Consider the following 19,737-nt stretch of genomic DNA (forward strand, 5'->3'; position numbering starts at 1 on the left):
TGAACACCATGCATACGAAACAGGAACTTCCACATAAAATGTCATTGTAGTGTTTCTAAATCTCCGACTAGTAGCCCAATCGGGAGAATTCTGAAAAGGACTGTTTCCACTTTCCGCCACGCACCAATTGTAGGAGAAAGTCTGACGGCTGCTGGGGGCAGCATCATAATATTATACACTCTTAGCTTAAAGGTTCGGCTGCCCTCCAGGAGGACCTTTAACATGTTTAAGAACTTTCTTCAAATGGGCGTTAGAACCACAGGTTCTATAAAAGGAGCCCGCGGGTAAAGGGGGTAAACCGGGGGGTAAACACCGGGGGTAAACATGGTAAACAAATATAATTTTTGTTTCCTGAGGGTGCTCTACATATAAAAGAACAACAATTGACGAACTACGTGACTAAAAAGAGACCAATATACAGCCTGTCTCAAAAAAAATTGTGCAAGTGAAAAGCGTCCTCTCAGGCAATTAGAAAATACCGTTGTGACATAATGCTTACATCAACGTCAAGGGCGCAGTCTTAGCTCTGAAATGCCGTTTGTTCTGTTCAATTTGCTTGTTTTAATCTCGAGATATGTTTAGTTAAAGACGAAAGGGTAAAATCACAATTGTGCCACTTTTACTAGGCACAATGCTAGGGGAGAGGGCTTTACATGTAACAGTGATAGCGTCAAGTTTATCAAGAGTTCCTTCGTGTAATCAAAAGAATGCATCAATACAACATTTTTTGACTGTTTTTACTGTTTTATCATGATGCAGGAATGATGATTCTCTTTTTCCACTTAAAAGAGATTAAAAGATAAATAAATATTTCACATTCGGCTGTAAAAATTAAATACATGTGCATGTCAATTATTTTATCATGATTTTATCATGGTAAATGCTGTTCTTTTAGTCACTTAAGACATGTTAAAAGACAAACAAATATTGCGCACTTATACATGTTATAGGTTAATGAACGCGTATTTCTTGTTGGGAGAGATATTAGACAAAATAATGCACGCGTGCTGATGTTGATGCGTCTAATGCATGCGACCCAAAAGGAGGAGTGCAATAGACGCATCAACATCGACAGCTATGATTGATTTACATAGTAAAAGTGGCACAATTGTGATTTTACCCTTTCGTTGTTAATTAAACATATCTCGCAATTGGAACAAGCAAATTGAACAAAACAAACGGCATTTGAGAGCTAAGACTGCGCCCGTGACGTTGATGTAAGCATTATGGCACAACGGTATTCTCTAATTGCCATAGAGGGCGCTTTTCACTTGCACAATTTTTTTTTGAGACAGGCTGTATTATGGGAATTTAATAAGAAATTACTCATAAGTAATTTTAGATATTTTTAAAACTTAAAAGTATTTTTAAATATCTTTCTATTAATTCTATTATTGATTTAGAACATATATTGGTTTGATACAATATTTGAAAACATGGGTGCTTTTAAATTTGGGGATTGGGCGACAAGTATTATTAGTCTAATACTTTTTTTGGCAACTCTGTGTCATGCCGCGCTCTGCGCCGCGCTGGCCTCAAAAAGGACAAACTCCAGTCTCACGTTTTCAGTGGTCTTTGTATAATGATACTGTGGATATTGTTTTTGGACTTGGCATTTGTTTATCTATTTATCAACTCCACTTATTCATTCGTCATATCGTACAAATAAAAGGTTTTAATTGTTATCTCGTTACCTTTGTAATCACACTTCCGTCATTAATGCAATGACCCTGACAAATTCTTGAGAATACGCTCTGTCACCGTGTACACTGCACTGTTTGTAAACAGTCACGGTGAAAAAGTTATCATTCAGTAAGAATACACCATTTACCGTGTAGGAAGTGTTTGTGAACGCGCGCCATATATCATGATACATAATACATCCATGATATATCTTTCATGTTTTATGTAAACTTTTTCTCGAAATGGGAAATAACTGCGAGCCGGGCTCACTGGTAAGTACATTTGTATTATAGTATTGTGCCAATTGAAGCCATTGCATAACTAGTACGATTTTCATGACAAATTTCAATTTTGTTATATATTCTTAACCCAAAATGCTGAAATAATATTAGTAACTGCCGAAATTTCTCGGGGATATTTAATGTCTGTACGAGTACGACACTATTTAGGGTGTCAGAATTGCTTTGCACTCTGTTGGCCTGACAAACACAATGAATTTGGCTTATTCCCGTTAAGTTTAACATTACATTTACAAATCGTCTGTGATTTAGTATACTAGCGTGTGAGGGGAAATGGTGTTTTAAAATCGCATTTGAAAATCTACCAATTTTTGAATACTCACTAGGCAGCAAACAAGTAAATTGTTTTTATGTTTCTTAAGAATATGATAAAAATAGGTATTTCAGTTTGTTATTCACAATCATGATTGGAACATTTTCTGTTTGCTCTAATTGGGATTAACTTAAAAGTCATAAACTCATACAATAGTATGCCAAAACATTTTGTTTTAAATCTTCCTCCCTGCTTCCACAGTGATACGTAACGTGATTACGGTGATACTTAGTACTCTTGTAAATATCTTTTAAAAAAATCCCTTAAATAATGGATATTCAAAAACAGGCTACGGTATTGTATTACGAATCTGTTAAATGCGTTGTAAGCAGAATTTATTTCTGCGCATTTTGACACCTCATTTGATAAGATATAAATTCTGTTTCCAACGCATTTTACAGATTTGCAATACAATTACCCTTTTTGAATAATGGCATTATTTAGAGGGGGGGGGGTAGTTACTTTTTTTGAGATGTTTATGTCAAATCAATAGGGTAGCATATGGCGACGGATAAGCCAGATGAAAAAGGGATGTTTTCATGCAAGGGGTTGCAAACCGTACCACATTAATTAATTATTGCCATACCTCATTAACTAATTACATTAAGGTCTCAACACTTTTTGAATATATAGAGTTTCATTTATAGATTGTGAAAGTTTATATAGCTCATTTTGTCAAAAAGTCGTCATACGCTAGTATGCTATATCACAGACGAAGTATGCCAAATAATCAGGTTTAAAAAAAATTAACCAATTTCATATTTATATAACTTATTGCACGTTAGTTCTTGTATCAAGGTTAAACAATTTATATAAACGGGGTAATATTCATAGGTAACCCGATACACAATACCTCGTGCTCCGGGACTAATTGAATAATGTGCTGAATGTGGTAGAAATCTAAATGGATGTAACCATGGTAACTCGGTGTAAATGAAATTAATGAAAAGGTTACAGCATCAAATCAATACTTGTGATCATGTTTTTCACGGCAGTGAAATGATGCCACTTGCACCCACATCTCATATGCACAGTTTATCCCTTACATACCATGTGTCTTGAATATCTATATAGCACACCAACCATGTGCTTTAAGAGGCTAGGAAATATTTCCTAATATCTCATACCCTGGTTTGTATGCCTTTATCTAATCTTGCCCAACATGACAACTATCCAGCGTAGGAATTTTTTAGCCTTTTTTAGAAACATGTTTGTAATTGGCTTATAGCCATCACATGCTGACAATACACATAACTGATTGGTTAATCAAAAAACTAGCAGGTCGAGGTCAGGCCTCATCACAAAAGGCCTCATTATTCTGTATAGAAAACGGTGTAGCATGTTATTTACTTCAGATGAAGTTCAATACATGTATAACTACATTGCACAAAACTAAGTCCATTATCTATAGTTAATTGAATGTTTATTGACTCTTGTAATAACCCTGTGTATAAACCTGTATAATATTGACAAATACAAATATCCCTGACACCCTGGCCCTAACAAAAGCTAGCAATGAGTTAATAAAAATTCCTTTAAAAAAGGAATGGGCACCCAATGTGAGCTTGGTCGTGATGTGGTGAATTTCATGGTCTTTATATTTGGTATTATTATCTCTTGCAAACCTGGTGACACCTCATTACAGAAATCAGACCTGTTGATAGGTTGTAAGAGGGTATAGCCTTTTCCAGGCACGATTTGGGCCATATATAAAGAAAGTTTTGCTACTTTGCAACGCAATAAAAACCTAAATGCAAAATGAGATCCTGTAGGTGGCTCCCGAGGTGGCTAAAAAACTAAATGCAAAATGAGCTTTTTAAAAAATATTGTTTTCCAGAGTCAAGACGCAGGTATCATTATTAAGCCTCATATCACTTATTTATTGTCGAATAAGTGCAGAGTAGGTTAGATATGAATATTAAATGTTAGATCAAAGTACATGTACTATACACTTGATCCGTGAACTTGTCTTTTTTAAAGACAAATTCTTGTTTACTACTAATAAAGTGTTGTCAATAGCAGTGTATCTAATTTGTTTATACTTATTTACTGACTAACCTTTTGATCTTAAATGGACATCTCTTGAAATGACACGAAGATATGCCCCCTCCCGAAGTGGTGTCACAATTAGGAATATAATAATATTTCCCCATCCGGGGTGACACAGCTCATACGATTCAATTGAAATAGAAATATTAATTATAAGTATGCCTATTGATCAAATTAAATCCTATTACCTATGAAGTGTTTAATAAAATTGTAGGACCAGGAACAATGTGTCAATCTGGCGTTGTTTAATACAGATAAGATTCCAACCACATTTCCCAATACACGCAGAGCAAACGTATCAATCAACTTGACAAACGATATAAAGAGTAAAATGAAAGTAAAGTAACTTCATTTAAATCATTCCATTAAAGCCCCCCCAACGCCCCGTAAACTTGTTGCCCAGGATGGGATGACTTTGCAGCTTACGTTTGAGTTTACCTGCATGCAAGTTTGAATTTGTAATCTGGTTTCATTCAGCTTGGCAATGTACATCAGACGGAGTGAAGATAATGTTGCAACTTGTTGGCCTTTCAGAACACTTTCATCAACATGTCTGAAACAAGACTCATATGTATGCTGACTGTTCAGCTGTTCAGCAGCACTTTCAGGATAGCCACTTCTCCGGCGTGCCATATACTGCCTGCGGCACATGGGATGATACTTTGCTTCACATGCAAACCGGCAAACAAATCGTATCCCTTGATTCTCCGTAATAGCCAATCCTAACTGCCATCATGATTGTTCTGTTCATCTACATGCAGAAGATGCTGCCAACCATCTTTCTCAAATGATGTGGTACTAATTATGTCTATCTTATTGCAAAGATCACAATCGGGGTCGAATATAATCCGTTCTGTACTTTGCTTGCGCGTTGGGCGACTGTTACCACAGGTAGACGGCGCATCATCATATCAACATGCTCGGTTATAACCTACCCAGATTACTTGTAAACCGTTGGTAACAGTCACGGTGGTACCCTTGCGTGTTAAAGTTGTTCGGTGATGCCATGGCAGATGTCTGCTATTCTGTATCGTGATGTGTCAGGTTCTTCCAAACGGCGATCACGCACATTGTGTAATTTGAGCCTTCCATCAGGGTCTGTTAAATCACTGAAGAATGTAGAAGCGCCTTCGTTGATATTGGGTGCATGAATTATGCACAGTTCTTGTCTCGTTGCTGCTGATCGATGATCTAAGGTCCGAGGGACTCAAAACTTTGCGTTTAGTCTGCATGGTTCCATTGGATTGTCATTCTGAGCTGTCTTTGTCGGCAGGTGTTGAGATATCTTTAAAAACCAGACAATCGTTTTCAAAAAGCCGGCATTTCGATTGAAGCTTGTCGGGTATATCAATTATGTGTATCAAAAATAATAATGGTCCCAGTACTGTCCCTTGAGGTATTCCTAACAGAACCTAGATCTGCTCCCCCGCTCACTGTCGAATAATGATGCCGCGCGTGGTGCAAACAGTACAAATATCGAAACTTTCCAATTACATACAAATATGTAAAAGCTTGTCGAACTTTGTATATCATAGATCACATGAATGAGAATGTGAATAGTATGGCCTGAAATAACCAAAATAACTATCTACTACACACTTCGACTTTGTTAAATAATCCAATTGAAAATACGTGATATTAATTGTTCCCTTTCGTTTATCTTTTTCAGCCTGAGCCGGGATCGCATTCAGGTGCAGATCACCACAGCGAGATGGGTTGCTCAAAAAACTATACTTTCGAGGGATGTGTACAATTGTGTTTGGACATGCAGAAGCTATGTGTGGCTATCAATGTCCACGCTTATCTCTTTGGCGCATTGTTTCTCATACTTGTCTTTACAGCCTGTTTTGCGTTAGTGCCACTCATCAGGAATAAGAAAGCAGGTAGCAAACCTTCTTTCATGATAACCATCAATGTCCTCGTCATCATATTCGGACTTATGAGATCGCTGTATTTGTTTGTTGATGCATATGGTATAAAAGGATATATGAAATCAGTCGGAGCGCTCCTATTCGCTGATTTAGCTATACCATGTCTGACGTCAGCGTTTGCTCTCGTCCAATGGGCTTTCTTGGAACTTCTTCAAGTCAGGAGAATCAACAGTGCGTTACAAAAACCGTCAATTCTTATTGCCATAGTAATTGCTCATTTTGCTTTTGTCGCTGCAATTGACTTTATGTTGTATTACCTTGGTCGTGGAGTGTGTTTTCTTATGACTGTGTGTCAAATAGTGACTGTGATTTGGGGGTTAATTTTAACCTTTGGATTTTTATACACAACACAGAAGTTGGTTAAACGAGATCGTGAACACAGGTTAACCCTCAAACGCACACAGTATGTGTTTACAAACAAACAAAGCACCATTAGGAAGAAATCACCCAATGATGAGACGAACAATTCTATTAAAAGTGAACAGAACGAGCTGATTAACACAAATACTCCCCGCGAAAATCACGACTCAATAAAAACAATCAGCGGGCAAAATACCACACAATCGATGCAAGCAAATAATGGAAACACAAACGGATCGACGGTTGAAGTAGTGACAGTAATAGCTCCAGTATCAGAGACTGATCCAGAACCTGACCAACAACCTGAGAATGAAGATGTGCCAATAATTATACGTCCACTAAGGCGTTTGAGGAGAACATTTAAATCCAAGAGTATTATAAGGAAGAGTTACTTAACCAAAGTGAAGAATGTTGGTATCTGTACTACATTAATTGGTATCGGTCTATTTTCTGTTAGTATCTACGGGATTATAGCAATTTACAACCCGTTTGAAGGGGCGCCACAACCAGATGATTGGGGATGGTACACATTCCAAACAATACACAGGTTAGTATTCATAGAGCAGTCAGGTTTAGCACACCAAAATAAATTGAAGCCTCTTTCAGCGATTCGCTAGATCGAAAGATCTAAAGAATCATGAGAAGGAATGGATGTGCTACTGCTAACATAACCTGAAAGTGATTAGACTGAAAACGTTCTAATTAAGAACTGAATCACTCAAGTGTATGCAGTGGCAGAAGCACACAAGTTCGTCAGTATGGATGCTTGCAGCTATACAATATACATGCATTTGAATGGAGTATTATTTTTTATCAACTCTCGTTTTGTTCGTTGGTTGTCGTTTGTTTTTACAATCAATATGACAATTTTATTGACTTTCCGTCAGTTTTAACAATTTCTAAGAATTTAATTTATTACAAGCATTCGCTGGGATCACGGGTAGTGCTTTGTAAACTATATGACGTAGTTAGATAATTTCGTTCAAAGTGCGACTGGTATTACGGATAGGTGAGTGACGTTACCGTGAAGCATGTATACACAACATGAAAATAAACAGAGGCACCCCAGTAGTATAGATGTTGAAAACCCCATACTTTGGAATTTTGATTAATTCTTGATTGATGGGTTGACCAAATAAACTTCGAGCCAGATGTGACGTCACACTGCCCACAACTGCTGGGCAACCTTTAATTAAACGGGAAAGCAAAGTGCGGCTGGTAGTACGGATGAGGTGACGTTTGCAATAAACCAACAGGATGTGGGCTCGTGCGTTCAAGACTCACGCCAAATCGCCAAATCAAATAAAGGGCAATATTGAACAGCCAAGTGTTCATTATTATGATTTCCATCAAATCAGGAAGGAATATCGATAGACCAGTTCTTAACATTACTACATGCGGTCACCTCATAATAAGAACGTTGTAAATCTACGGCCAGGGGGACGGGAAGAGTAAGTTGACGTAGCGGTTCTTTACTTGCCTACTGAGTCCCGGGATCAAGTCCCGGCTGTTCCCAATGACTGTATGTGCACTTGGTTTATATCGATCCATGGTATTTTATTTTTAATACAAGGTTTCAAAACATTTTCAGTCATTGAAAAGAAAAGAAGAGTCAAGCTGTAATAAAAAGCAGAAATAAAAAGCTGCCAAAAAAGCAACAATACCAATTCCCGAAAAAGCGCTGTAACTTTACTGCCACTTGTCAATTATTAGTCTTGATTCAAGCCCGTATTCACCCGAAGCCACCGTACTGTAGGTTACTGCGCCGGTAACCAGGACGACCAGGAGGGCTTGATACTAGACTAATAATTGGCCAGTGGCAGTGAATTATAAAGTTACATCGCTTTTTCGGCATTTAGTATTGTTGCTTTTTTGGCAGCTTTTTATTTCTGCTTTTTATTACAGCTTGACTCTTCTTTTCTTTTCAATGACAGACAAATGTCTTGAAACCTTGTATTTAAAAATAAAAATATATACAACGGCCCATATAAATCTATTTGTACTTATGATTATTTATTAAAACCAAAGAAAATGATAATGATATTGTTATCCTATTTTCATTTTATTTCAATCACAGGATACTGGAGTTGTGTTTTGGGTTCACAATGGTTTACTTATCAATATCACGAAAGCAACGCTGAACGAATGAAGGACCTGGATATGGATGGTTATAGCAAAAGTTTTAATTAGCAATACTTTGTTATCAGGTTTGGCATTTACTTTTGAGAGATTGCGATTGACCATTACGTCGTTACGATCTATACGTCTTACAGATGATCTCCAATGTCGCGAACCCGGAACTCTGAACTTTAGGTGCAGGCATGTTGTTTATCAACATTTCAGGTTTGGAGAAGTGTTTGAGAATGGCGAAATTCAAAATAGCAGTATTTAAACAAAGTAACACACAGTGGCGTGGCTGAACTTTTTGTACGGGGAGGGGGCAAATTGCCCAGTGAGGATTATTCCTTAGCAATTTGCAAAATTGCTAAGGTCTGTTTCTGTCAAGTTCTTTGTTTCTTTCTTTCTTTCTTTCTTTCTTTCTGTCAATCTTATAATGAGCCACCGTAGCCATATGCTTTGAGCCATGATGACCATAGTTGGTCATTAGGACCATTGGGTGGGGGGACAAATGAAACATGGTCAACTTCAGGTCAAAGGTCATCCACTTCCGGTCAATGGCCAAAAACGTGATTTCACTAAAAATGCTACTTCTTCCACAAATTATACAGCACGATGATGGCACTTGGGTACATGCATCAGCTATACCCAGTGTCTAAAAGTTAATGTCCAGAATTGGGGTCAAAGGTCATTAATGGGGATACTTCCGGTATATGACCAAATACCCTAAAATGTTGCTGCTGTCATAAATATATATGGTACAACAATGTTACTTGGTCATCAGGACCAATAGCTGGTGGCACAAATGTCACGTGACCAACTCAAGGTCAAAGGTTAAGGAAAGGTCATTATGGTCGAAAATGTTATTTCCTGTTATTTTTACTAAAACTGCTACTCCTTACACGAATTACACAGCAAGATGATGTCACTTGACACATGCATTAGCCTTGAGGTCAAAGGTCATACGAAGGTCATTATGGCTGATGTGATTTTCTGTTCTGTTACTAAAAATGCTAAGTCATTCCGCAAATTATAATATAGCATGATAACATTACACATTGTATTCATCCATTGGGGTCAAAGGTCATTGGGGTCAAAGGTCATGCAGATATTACTTCCGGTATGTAGGAAGTCGCACTCTAATAGCGCATGACCAAAGTTGCACAGAAATATTTACATGAATATTGAATAATTTTGGTTAACAAAATGATTTCACAACTATGGAAAATAATTAATATGTAATACAATTAATAATTATAAGGCCAAATAAAAAAATAAACATGTTTCATGTACCCTCCCGCTTCCTTTTTGAGGTTTCTCCAATTATATATTTATTCAGTTATAACTTTTCAAAAAATATATCTAGGAAGCAGAAATATTTCTTTAGCCTTGCTAATTATACAAGAAACACTTTGGAAGGTTTTATGAAAATTAGAGAAGCCGGCCTATATCCTCAGAACAAAAATAAAAAGAGGCCTCCTCCTTTTTCCAGGCATTATTGTGTATGCTAAAACAGCTCAAATTATGGGTATTAACACCGATTTTGCCATGAAAATATAAAATAAAAAGCCCCCTCTTCCTCCTTTTTTTACAAAAACCCGGACTTGAAACATGTTTTTTATTTTACTTGGCCTAATTATATGATACTACAAACTTCTGTTGTAGTTATACATGTATATTCCAATGAATTACACCAAACTGCTGGACCTTTTGAACTCACATATGCTATAGGTGAGCTAACAAATTAACCTTGCTCCCATTGTCCCTATGGTCAATTTCAAATTACAGTGCAAAAAAAAAAGAGCTCTCAGTAAAATCAGCATATTATACTACTGCTGGTTGTTTATGCCTTAATACATCCATGCATGCTAGATAGCTAGCTGGGCTAATTAGCCATAGGCCTAGTTAATTAGCTATTGCTAAGGTCGCGTATATGTGTATGCGCAATTAGCTCTAGTTCTTTTCTCTTTCTCTACCCCCCACCCGGCACACCCACTACACTGATAACATACGTATCTTTAGTCGCATTTTCACGTCAGGTTTTGCGGTGAGACATCTCTCTCGACCAACGCATTATATCTTTATAAATCCGAAATATATTTTTATTTATTATTTATTATCTTGAAGTAAAAAGTTAGTACGCAGCTACTCAACTGATGTAAAGTAACTCAAGAACAATTACATAATGTAGTTTATATTGCAAGTGCACAAATCTGCAATCTATGAATTCCATGACAAATCATTTGAACATGGAAGCAACTATTTAAAAGGACGTTGAAATGCAGAAGCATAATCTTAAAGTGTCAACTGTGTTGAAAATCCTGGTGAATTCGATCGGACCATGAGTAATTTGAATTAATCATGTACACCTCATGGGTGAAGTCCTCAGAATTCCGTCTACAAGCATTATATGCCTCTAAATGAGGGTTTTGTGACAGGTTCCACAAAACATTATTTGCAGTTTGAACAACTATATTTCTGACACAGGTGGCTGTACAATATGTATTACTGTAAGACCAATGGTAATGTTTTTGTGGAAATGTCTGCCTTTCGGCTCTCATCAAAAGTTAGAGGCATAATACTTGTAGACGGAATCCTATGGTTTACCTGTCAGGTTTATCTTATGTAAGCCATTGATCCCTTTTGGTAAGGTACTGCAAGGGGGTGACACTAAATTCACGGTTGTTCTATTAGCAACGCAAAACCTATGAAAAATTCCGCTGGTTTACTAGCTAGAAAGTGAGGCCAGTTATCGATCCGTTATGAATAATTCATGTTCGACCCCTTGGATCATGTTAATTGCTATTGGCAAATAACAACGTTGTTAGTTTTGCGAACTTTGCCTGTTCAATGAGAGTATAGCGCGCCCTCAATACATCTGGGCGCAAACCAGGCGAAAACGATCCAGTTTAATGAAATGGCGGACGGATATTCCCATCAGGCACCAGTGATATGTTTGTTTCAAAGAAAGTCTACTAATTTGATATGAAATGACATTTTGCAATAGCAAAGTCAAAATTAGGACTTGAGGTCAATAACATGAAGGAAATACGTGACAGAGGCAAGGTGTGAAACACAAGTAGTATTTGAAGTTAAAATAACCTTTGATACCCGACCTGACCTTCCATAGCTTTCCATCATGGCGCCTTATTCGTCTTTATGTATTTCTATATGCTCTCAAGTAAAATAAAATACCAATATGCACTAAGCAGACAGAATGTTACTTGGCTCCCAGCATGACTTATTGATTTTATACGGAGGTAAAGAAATACACAGTTGCCTGCAAGCCGTGCACCATACTCCAAATACTTCGGTAAATCTGAATAATGGTCACATGTAGACATATCATGTGTTCGGGAAATCACGTGGCAACATTTTAAGATTTCAGACTTGTTTACTAGTTAAATTGTCATTTGTACTGTTGATTGTTTATCTTTGTTAATTAATATATCTTTTAAATGCTGATAAATCGTGGTTGGCTGCCCATATTATATGTTAAATTCAATGTTTTATGAATATAATTCTACCACGCAGAGGGGGTCACACAGCATAATTTCACACTACACGATTTACCTAGATTTGGAGCTCTGCACTTCAAATTCACGTCAATTTCAAAGTTTATACACTTAATATATTTAATATAATACTTATTTTTTTGTTATAACAAACTGGAACACGAAATGTACTAGCTTATTACCTATACAGAAAGGGGATTTATACACATTCACTCAGCAATTTGACATGCCTGGCGCATCAAGACATTCTCTGTCTGGATAACATGACTGTCGCCCTCAATACGTCTGGGCGCAAATTGAAATAACAATACGCTATTTACATATGAATGCGGCTTCATGCTAATGTCTAGTGCCGCTTCCAGGCCTATTCCGTGGTACTGACTCTAACTGCTGTATGTCAACCTGCTTATATGCCATGTATGTGGTCACCAGAGAGTTGATATTCTTGAGAGGGCACTCTATTCACGTGGTTTCCTTTCCAACGCTAAAAGATCACGAATTTTGGTGGTTTGCAAATGAAAAGTGTCCGCACTATCGATTGATTACGTAACTGTTATGAATAATTTATTAGGTTTTTCAATGCAATCGCCTCGACCCATTAATACATATTATCTGTATTATCAAAGTACTTGGAATAGCAATCCGGTGAGTTCACTGAACTACGCCCTAATACTGATGGAGTTTTAATGGCGTTTAATGGCGCTAATCCTCTCCATACACAGATGAACAAATACAATAGATGAAGGTCAACACGTATGACCTCCTATGTGACATGTTATATGTGATGTACAAAAACCTGAATATCATAAAGATCAGTATTCGTTTGTGCATATGAACTGCACATTTACGTTGCTAGATATTACTCATTATATATAATGACAAATATTGGTATTATGACAATACGGTATATACATTGTATATAAAACGACTAATAGATCCTACTATCATGGCGTCAGGTCAATGTTCATCATACCCCGTATGTTTCTTAAAATTCATTGATATTTGAGACAAATTGCTGTGCCAATTTTATTGGTGCACAAGTAGATCCGTGTTTTTTTTAATTTTCATTTCCTTTTAATGAAAGAATTAAGGTTTTCCACTGCACGGGGGCCACAAGGGTGATACTAATTTTAATGCCATATTTTCAAAACGAATACGTGCTCCCGGTTGGCTCTATAGCGATTTCACAGAAAAGGTATTCCTAGTGCAATGCAGAGTCGGACTCTAGCTGAGAGCGTAGCCTAAGTCATTCCGGACTCCAAAAGGGCTCTCCATACACAAATGAACAAACACAAAGGAGGGTAGTCTCCTCCGTGACCAGCTTGATTTCGATGGAGCGGAACCAAATTGGCTGCGGAGGAGACGGGTCATTTTTCCATGCAAATTTTTCAGTGTCAGCCGCCTGTGGTCACTTCAACACGGATTAGAAAACCTTACGGGAGAACTCAATTTCGTTTAAGGAAAATATAACGAAGTGGGGAAAACATTAGTTGTCAACACAAAAGAGTGAGTCAAGTGATTTTCGCAAAACATTTTTTCGGAAACTTTGTCAAAATTGTGCTGGCCCCCTAGAGAGTGTAGAAAAACATTGCGCAAGCAGTCCCCCCCCCCACACACACACACGTTTTGTACTGTTTTCTACGTCTTTTTAAGCAAGCATAAATATTAATGGTATTGAAAAGGTGGCAAATACATCACTTTCCCCTTCAACCTACAAACAAAGATTTTTGGGCAAAATGAGTTATATAAACTTTTAAAATCTATGAATAAACAACGTTTTGAGACTTTAATGTAATAAGTTAATGAGATATGGAACTAATAAGTATGATACGACATGGTTTTTATGTACCCCCCTCGAAGTCTTCGTTGTTTTGGCATACAGTCGTATCATGATACGTCGCCATAGGCCACCGTGTAACTGCAGTTGCCTATTGTTTTGACATACTGTCGTATCACATGGCGCATCATTATTAATACATTAAATGCATATTTTCGCATACTGTCGTATGAGTTTGCAGATTAATTACTTCTAATTAGTGATTGAATAAACAGTTTGTATTATGTTGAGAACAAAGACAGATATATATATTATTGATTATATTCTTTTAAATAATAAACATATTTTACTTTGGTGCTCTCCAGTGGGTCTTCAAAAATTTGAAAAACTTTAAATGCGATTTTCATACGACAGTTTGCCAAAACAGCGACGAATTATTGCACCACCAGCTGTAACATCCTTCAGGCTTGAAGAATTTTGCCAAATATTCAAAAACATATTTATATATCACGAATTGATTGTACGAAATATTTGAATATTAATGTTAAATAATTTTTATAATTTTGAAGCTTCTGCTTTAAAATGATTGTGCAATATGTTGATTTCGCCGAACGCTATATTAAAGAGTGTTAAAACAAAATATTTGATTTTGTCCATAATTATTATACAATCATTTATAGCTACTGTAGTTGTTTCCATGGTTACAGTCCTGCCTATACCATAAACCAGGTTATGTTAACCCCGGATGTGACAAATATTATAAATGCCTGAATGTAAACGTGGAAATAATGGAAGTCCCTAAAGAGTACCAAAAGTACAAAAATGATTTACATAGGTCACATAAAATCATATTCATTCTATAAAAAAACACGTGAAAACAGAAGGTGACAGGAGAAACATAATAATAAGGGCAAAGTGATCATCCCACACGCCATTATATACTGATTGATTACGATTGGGGCAAAGTTCCCACTTAGTTTCAAGTTTAATAGTTTCGGTCGCAGACAATCTGTTGCTCATTCATGACTTTGTCACCCTATAATCATAAAACAAACCAATCATAAATATTAGTGGCGACGCGTACGAATAAATTAAAATTCGCATTTAAACGAGGGCGATGTACAAGGATGATACCATCAAATAAAACTGGTAGATATTTAACTGCTGCAACATTTTGCATCAACAAAACGATGGCATGGCAGTGGTCGCTAAAGCCCTATTTACATGAGGACTTTACCCTTACCTACATAATAACCATAAATTATATTTTGATGGATGACTTGTCCTGTCAATGCAATTTACATGGGGACATTTGTTTCCAGCAATATGATATATCTGAATAATCTATATCTGGGGCCCCCTATGTCACCTATAAAACCATAACCAAGTAAACTATACATAACAGAAGTGTGCAAAAGCCATCAACATTGCAGAGAAACTCTCTGGAGAGTGTAGTACTGTCTTGGAAAAATAGCCCCGGTTCTATGTTGAGGAAACTATATGAAAGGTCAGAGATCCAGGAGCAAAGAAATTTCCAGCAATAAAGTCCGCATGTAAACTGTGCATAAGCCCTGTATACTGAGTACCCGGGAATTGCGACCCAGGTATGGAGAACGTAGTCCTTCTAGACGAACAATATCGTGATTTGTCGTGCTAACTGTTGCATGAATCCTACTGGAAGTCACTAGCCTAGGCGAACGCGGTGTCGAACTGGGGCGTATGCGATTCCGGGATGCGACCACTATGAACCGATTCCTGTATGCTTCGAATTAATTTATAAATACGCAACGGCGTGACCACTTCCGCGTTGCCATAACAGCTTACAGACAGCAAATATTCTGTTCAACTTTGTGATCATGGTGTTTATATTGTAAACGTGTCCGTCGATAAATATTTTTTCCGTCGGCATATACTTTCAAAATTTTATTTTTGATAACATAGTGCAAATTCGGACGACTATTCTAAATTTATTTTGATTGCGAGAATTTGATTCTCCTAAATTTATCCCTATTCCAAACGCATTAAGTTAAGTTGATTCTTTTGATTCTTTCAAGTTGAGTATGATGCATTTGTGAGTATCGTGTTAGAAACTGCACCACAGATGGCAAATCCCATAGGCTTACGTGTGGACAAACATATTTTGACCCTTTACCTTAAAACTGGTGCCACATTTGCAATTTACATTCTTTTTCAATCACTAAATACTTGTAGTTAGATGCTCTTTCAGGATATGCAACAAAAACTTGAAACAGATTTTTTTAACTCTGAGAACTCAACCTTTGAAATTGGGTTAAGTTGTTTTTGGACCACACTGTACTATCATTTAACCCTAGAACTATTGAGCCATATTTTGTAACACGGGACTACAAAGATGGTGGGGTTGTTGCAACCCCCCTAATTTTCAATTATACCGTTATATTTGATACTTATGTTTAGTTATGTTCTCCTCTATCCAGTGATACCAAAATAAGTACAACCATTCCCCGCATAATGTCGCTATGACGTCATAATGTGAGGGCGCCCATGCAAATTTGGGAAGTTTTGGCTATAGTTTTGGCTATGTACAAAAAGTATAGGAAAATTTGATTTTCGGCTAAAAAATCTACTAAAATGCAATTTTCACCGAATTTTCTCCTAAATATAAAAGGAAGTGATTTTTTTCACCTAACTAGCAATTTAAGTCAGTTGCTCTCGGGATTATTTCACAAGAGCAAAATGAAAATCATTGGGGCCTCATCCCCCCCCCCCTTCCCCTCTATGGCCATCTTTGATGGCTGGTCTTACCCCCGGGTAAGGGTTTGGGGTTATCACAACAATTAGCGCAAAGGATGGATCTACGATTAGCTTAGGTCGTTTGGACGTAAAGGCATGCGTTTTTTATGACGAATAAAACATCTTCGTAGCATATAGTTAAAACCCGGAAGTTAAAACAAAACTCCAGTGAGTGGGTTTACGATGAAGGGGAATTTTTGCTTTAATTAAAAAGACAACAGCTGGTCCATTGTCAAGCAGGACACAACACAAAGGTCCTCCAACCTGTGCTTATTTTAAACCCTCACGTCAGAAAAATCAAGAACAACATATGTTAGTTTTCTCGCGCGAAATGTCATAACAGTCAATGACATGTATTATAACTATCAGGACTAAACTCGTTGCTGCAGTGTACCGTTATTACGCGCGGCCGTCTCTGTCCAATATACCGGGTTGATGCATAATACCTTATGATCTGATTCTGCTCGGGCGGAGTTGAAAACGTAGACCAGACCCTAAATACCGTCAAGATGTTTTCTACATCAGGGTTTACAATGTCAAATCAGGAGTATTCGATGCCGATGACGGAACCGGAGCCCATTACTGATCCAGAGCCACAACCGGTGTCATCGACTCACTCAATATCAACCGCATATTCCGGACATGAGTATAATGAACACGACAGAGAAGTCTTCCGAGAAGTCTCCGCTTTAGCAGAACCATTGCCTGATTTCTCTGATGTGCCTAAATCATGGCATATAGCCTGGCCAATGTTCACTTATTCACTTGGCACTGCATTTATTCTATTAACTTTATATGCATTCATTTCAACATTAATAGTGATCTATTTGTCATCAAAAGGAAAGTTATCAAAACGAAGAAAGACTCTCCGCCCATTCATTATCGCTGTCAACATCCAAATCATACTACTCGGTGTATGTCGTGCAGTCTCCTTGCTAATCGATCCATATAATAAGGATCACACTTTCCCGCCATTAGTTTTCGACATCTTATTCAATCTTCCATTTCCATGTTTATCGTCTGCGTTCGGACTTCTCAATTGGGTTGTATTACAAGTAAGCAAACTCAAGATGACGAACATGTCCAAAATAGGAAGCATCAGCTTCTTACTCACCGTGATCTCGTCACATTATCTTGTGGTTATAATCGTCGGTGTTGTCACTCATCTAGTAATGAAGATTCAGCTTCTTATCATTGTCTGCCAAGGATTCTTCATCATCTGGGGGTTTGTTCTCTGTGTTGGATTCTTCATTGGTGCTGCTAAGATCTACAGACTTGAAAACTCCACACGAGAAGTACTGTATCAAAATACGCTGATATATTCGACTCCAAAAAATAAGCGTAAGATTAACCGAAGTGCCACATTGTCTGCGTCGCCTACGTCGACACCTTTATCTATAGCCCTTACCTAAAGAGAAAGTCGTCTCCGGGACCCCATTTCCATTCTTCAACATCACCATCTTCAAGCCCACTACAAAAGAGAAAACTTCGCGGATTTTCATCTCCTACGTTAAGTCCAACTTTATCAAGAAAACTCAGGGAATTTCAAAATTCAGCTAGAAAACTGAATGATCCACTAACGTCTTCTTCATCGCCACCTCCAAGCCCTCAATTATCAAAGAATACTCGCGGTTCCAAGCAGATTTACTCCATTACGATGGACATAGACAAAGCATTGAGATGGACTTCGCCTATGGTAGTAACGCCTGTATCATTTACAATAACAGAAGATGACGGTATCTCGAGGAAGAACGAAGTATCCAATGGACCAAGAAAACCAGAAGACTCGCATAAAATAACCCTTGCTGGTGTCATATTTGAAAACACACAAACATCTGGTGGTTCATCTCCGCGTTCTTTGCGACAGGCGCGAAAATCTGACGTTAATTTGCGTCTAAGATCCCGTCGAGCGACAGGAAAAGTTCTAAAGATATCAGCAGCAGCTGCTGTGCTTGGATTTGCTGCATGTGGGTTGAACATTTACGGCCTGGTGTGCGTGTATGGTGACAGCCTAACTCTTGGTCGAGATGGGAATCTACCTGCATTGTGGTCGTGGTACATCTATCAGTTTCTTTTCAGGTAAATGTTTTACATCATCTTATCCACCGTTTATACATAATAGCACATAAGTCTTTGTATATGACATAAAAAGGTACACGGCCATATAAACATAATCCAAATAACACGAATACTGCACTCCAAAGTCGCTATAGTGGGACTACTGACTGACTCTTTTCCGATTCCAGGATCCTGTTCAGTATATTGTCTGTTTTATGATGTAATGCGCCAAAATATTATCCTTACACTTGGAAAATATCATGATTTTAAAACCAAATCATATTTGGGTAAATATATTTTTTAAATAGATGTACTATCTAATCCTGCACATTATGACACCCCATTGAATCCAATGTGGCCTCAAGAAGTAAGGTTACACGCATTTGATTAGACGAAGGCCTAGTTTTAAAAGTGACAAACTGACCTATACAACTATATACAAGGTGAAAAGATCCCAACAAGCGCAACACACAGCTTGACTGAAGAAACTGTGTCGTCATGATTTTGTGACTCAAACCTCCTTTTAGAACTACCATCCTCACCATGCTCACTGTGTCCACAGATCCTGGAAAGATTTCTTTCCAGGATCTGTGCTGTGTCTTGCGCTTGTTGGGATCGTTTCACCTTGTACATAGGTCAGTTTGTCACTTTTAAAACTGGGCCTTCGTCTATCAAATGCGTGCAATCTTCCTTCTTGAGGCCACATTTGATTCAATGGTGTGTCATAATGTGCAGGATTAACTTACCCAGATATGCCTTAGTGTTAAAATGGTTTAGCGTTAAAGTGTAAGGATACTATTTTGGCGCATTACATCATAAAACAGGAAATATACTGAACAGGATCCTGGAATCAGAAAGGAGT

General features: G+C 37.6%; 1 protein-coding gene across 1 annotated transcript; it reads left to right on the forward strand.

Moving 5' to 3' along the window:
* Window positions 1–1,565: 1,565 nt before the first annotated feature.
* LOC140156602 (uncharacterized) lies at window positions 1,566–9,097 on the forward strand. Its single transcript, XM_072179539.1, has 3 exons — window positions 1,566–1,955; window positions 6,014–7,182; window positions 8,713–9,097. The coding sequence occupies exons 1-3, from the start codon at window positions 1,926–1,928 to the stop codon at window positions 8,774–8,776; spliced, it is 1,263 nt and encodes a 420-aa protein (XP_072035640.1). The 5' UTR covers window positions 1,566–1,925; the 3' UTR covers window positions 8,777–9,097.
* Window positions 9,098–19,737: the final 10,640 nt, after the last annotated feature.

Source organism: Amphiura filiformis, chromosome 7 (assembly GCF_039555335.1).
Source record: "Amphiura filiformis chromosome 7, Afil_fr2py, whole genome shotgun sequence".
Taxonomy (NCBI): Eukaryota; Metazoa; Echinodermata; class Ophiuroidea; order Amphilepidida; family Amphiuridae; genus Amphiura; species Amphiura filiformis.

Excerpts from the sequence above, each read along its gene's own strand:
- LOC140156602 (XM_072179539.1), top strand. The coding sequence starts at position 1,926 with ATGGGAAATAACTGCGAGCCGGGCTCACTG. Across the intron at positions 1,956-6,013 it reads ACTGCGAGCCGGGCTCACTG|CCTGAGCCGGGATCGCATTC; the intron begins GTAAGTACATTT and ends TATCTTTTTCAG. Across the intron at positions 7,183-8,712 it reads ACATTCCAAACAATACACAG|GATACTGGAGTTGTGTTTTG; the intron begins GTTAGTATTCAT and ends TTTCAATCACAG.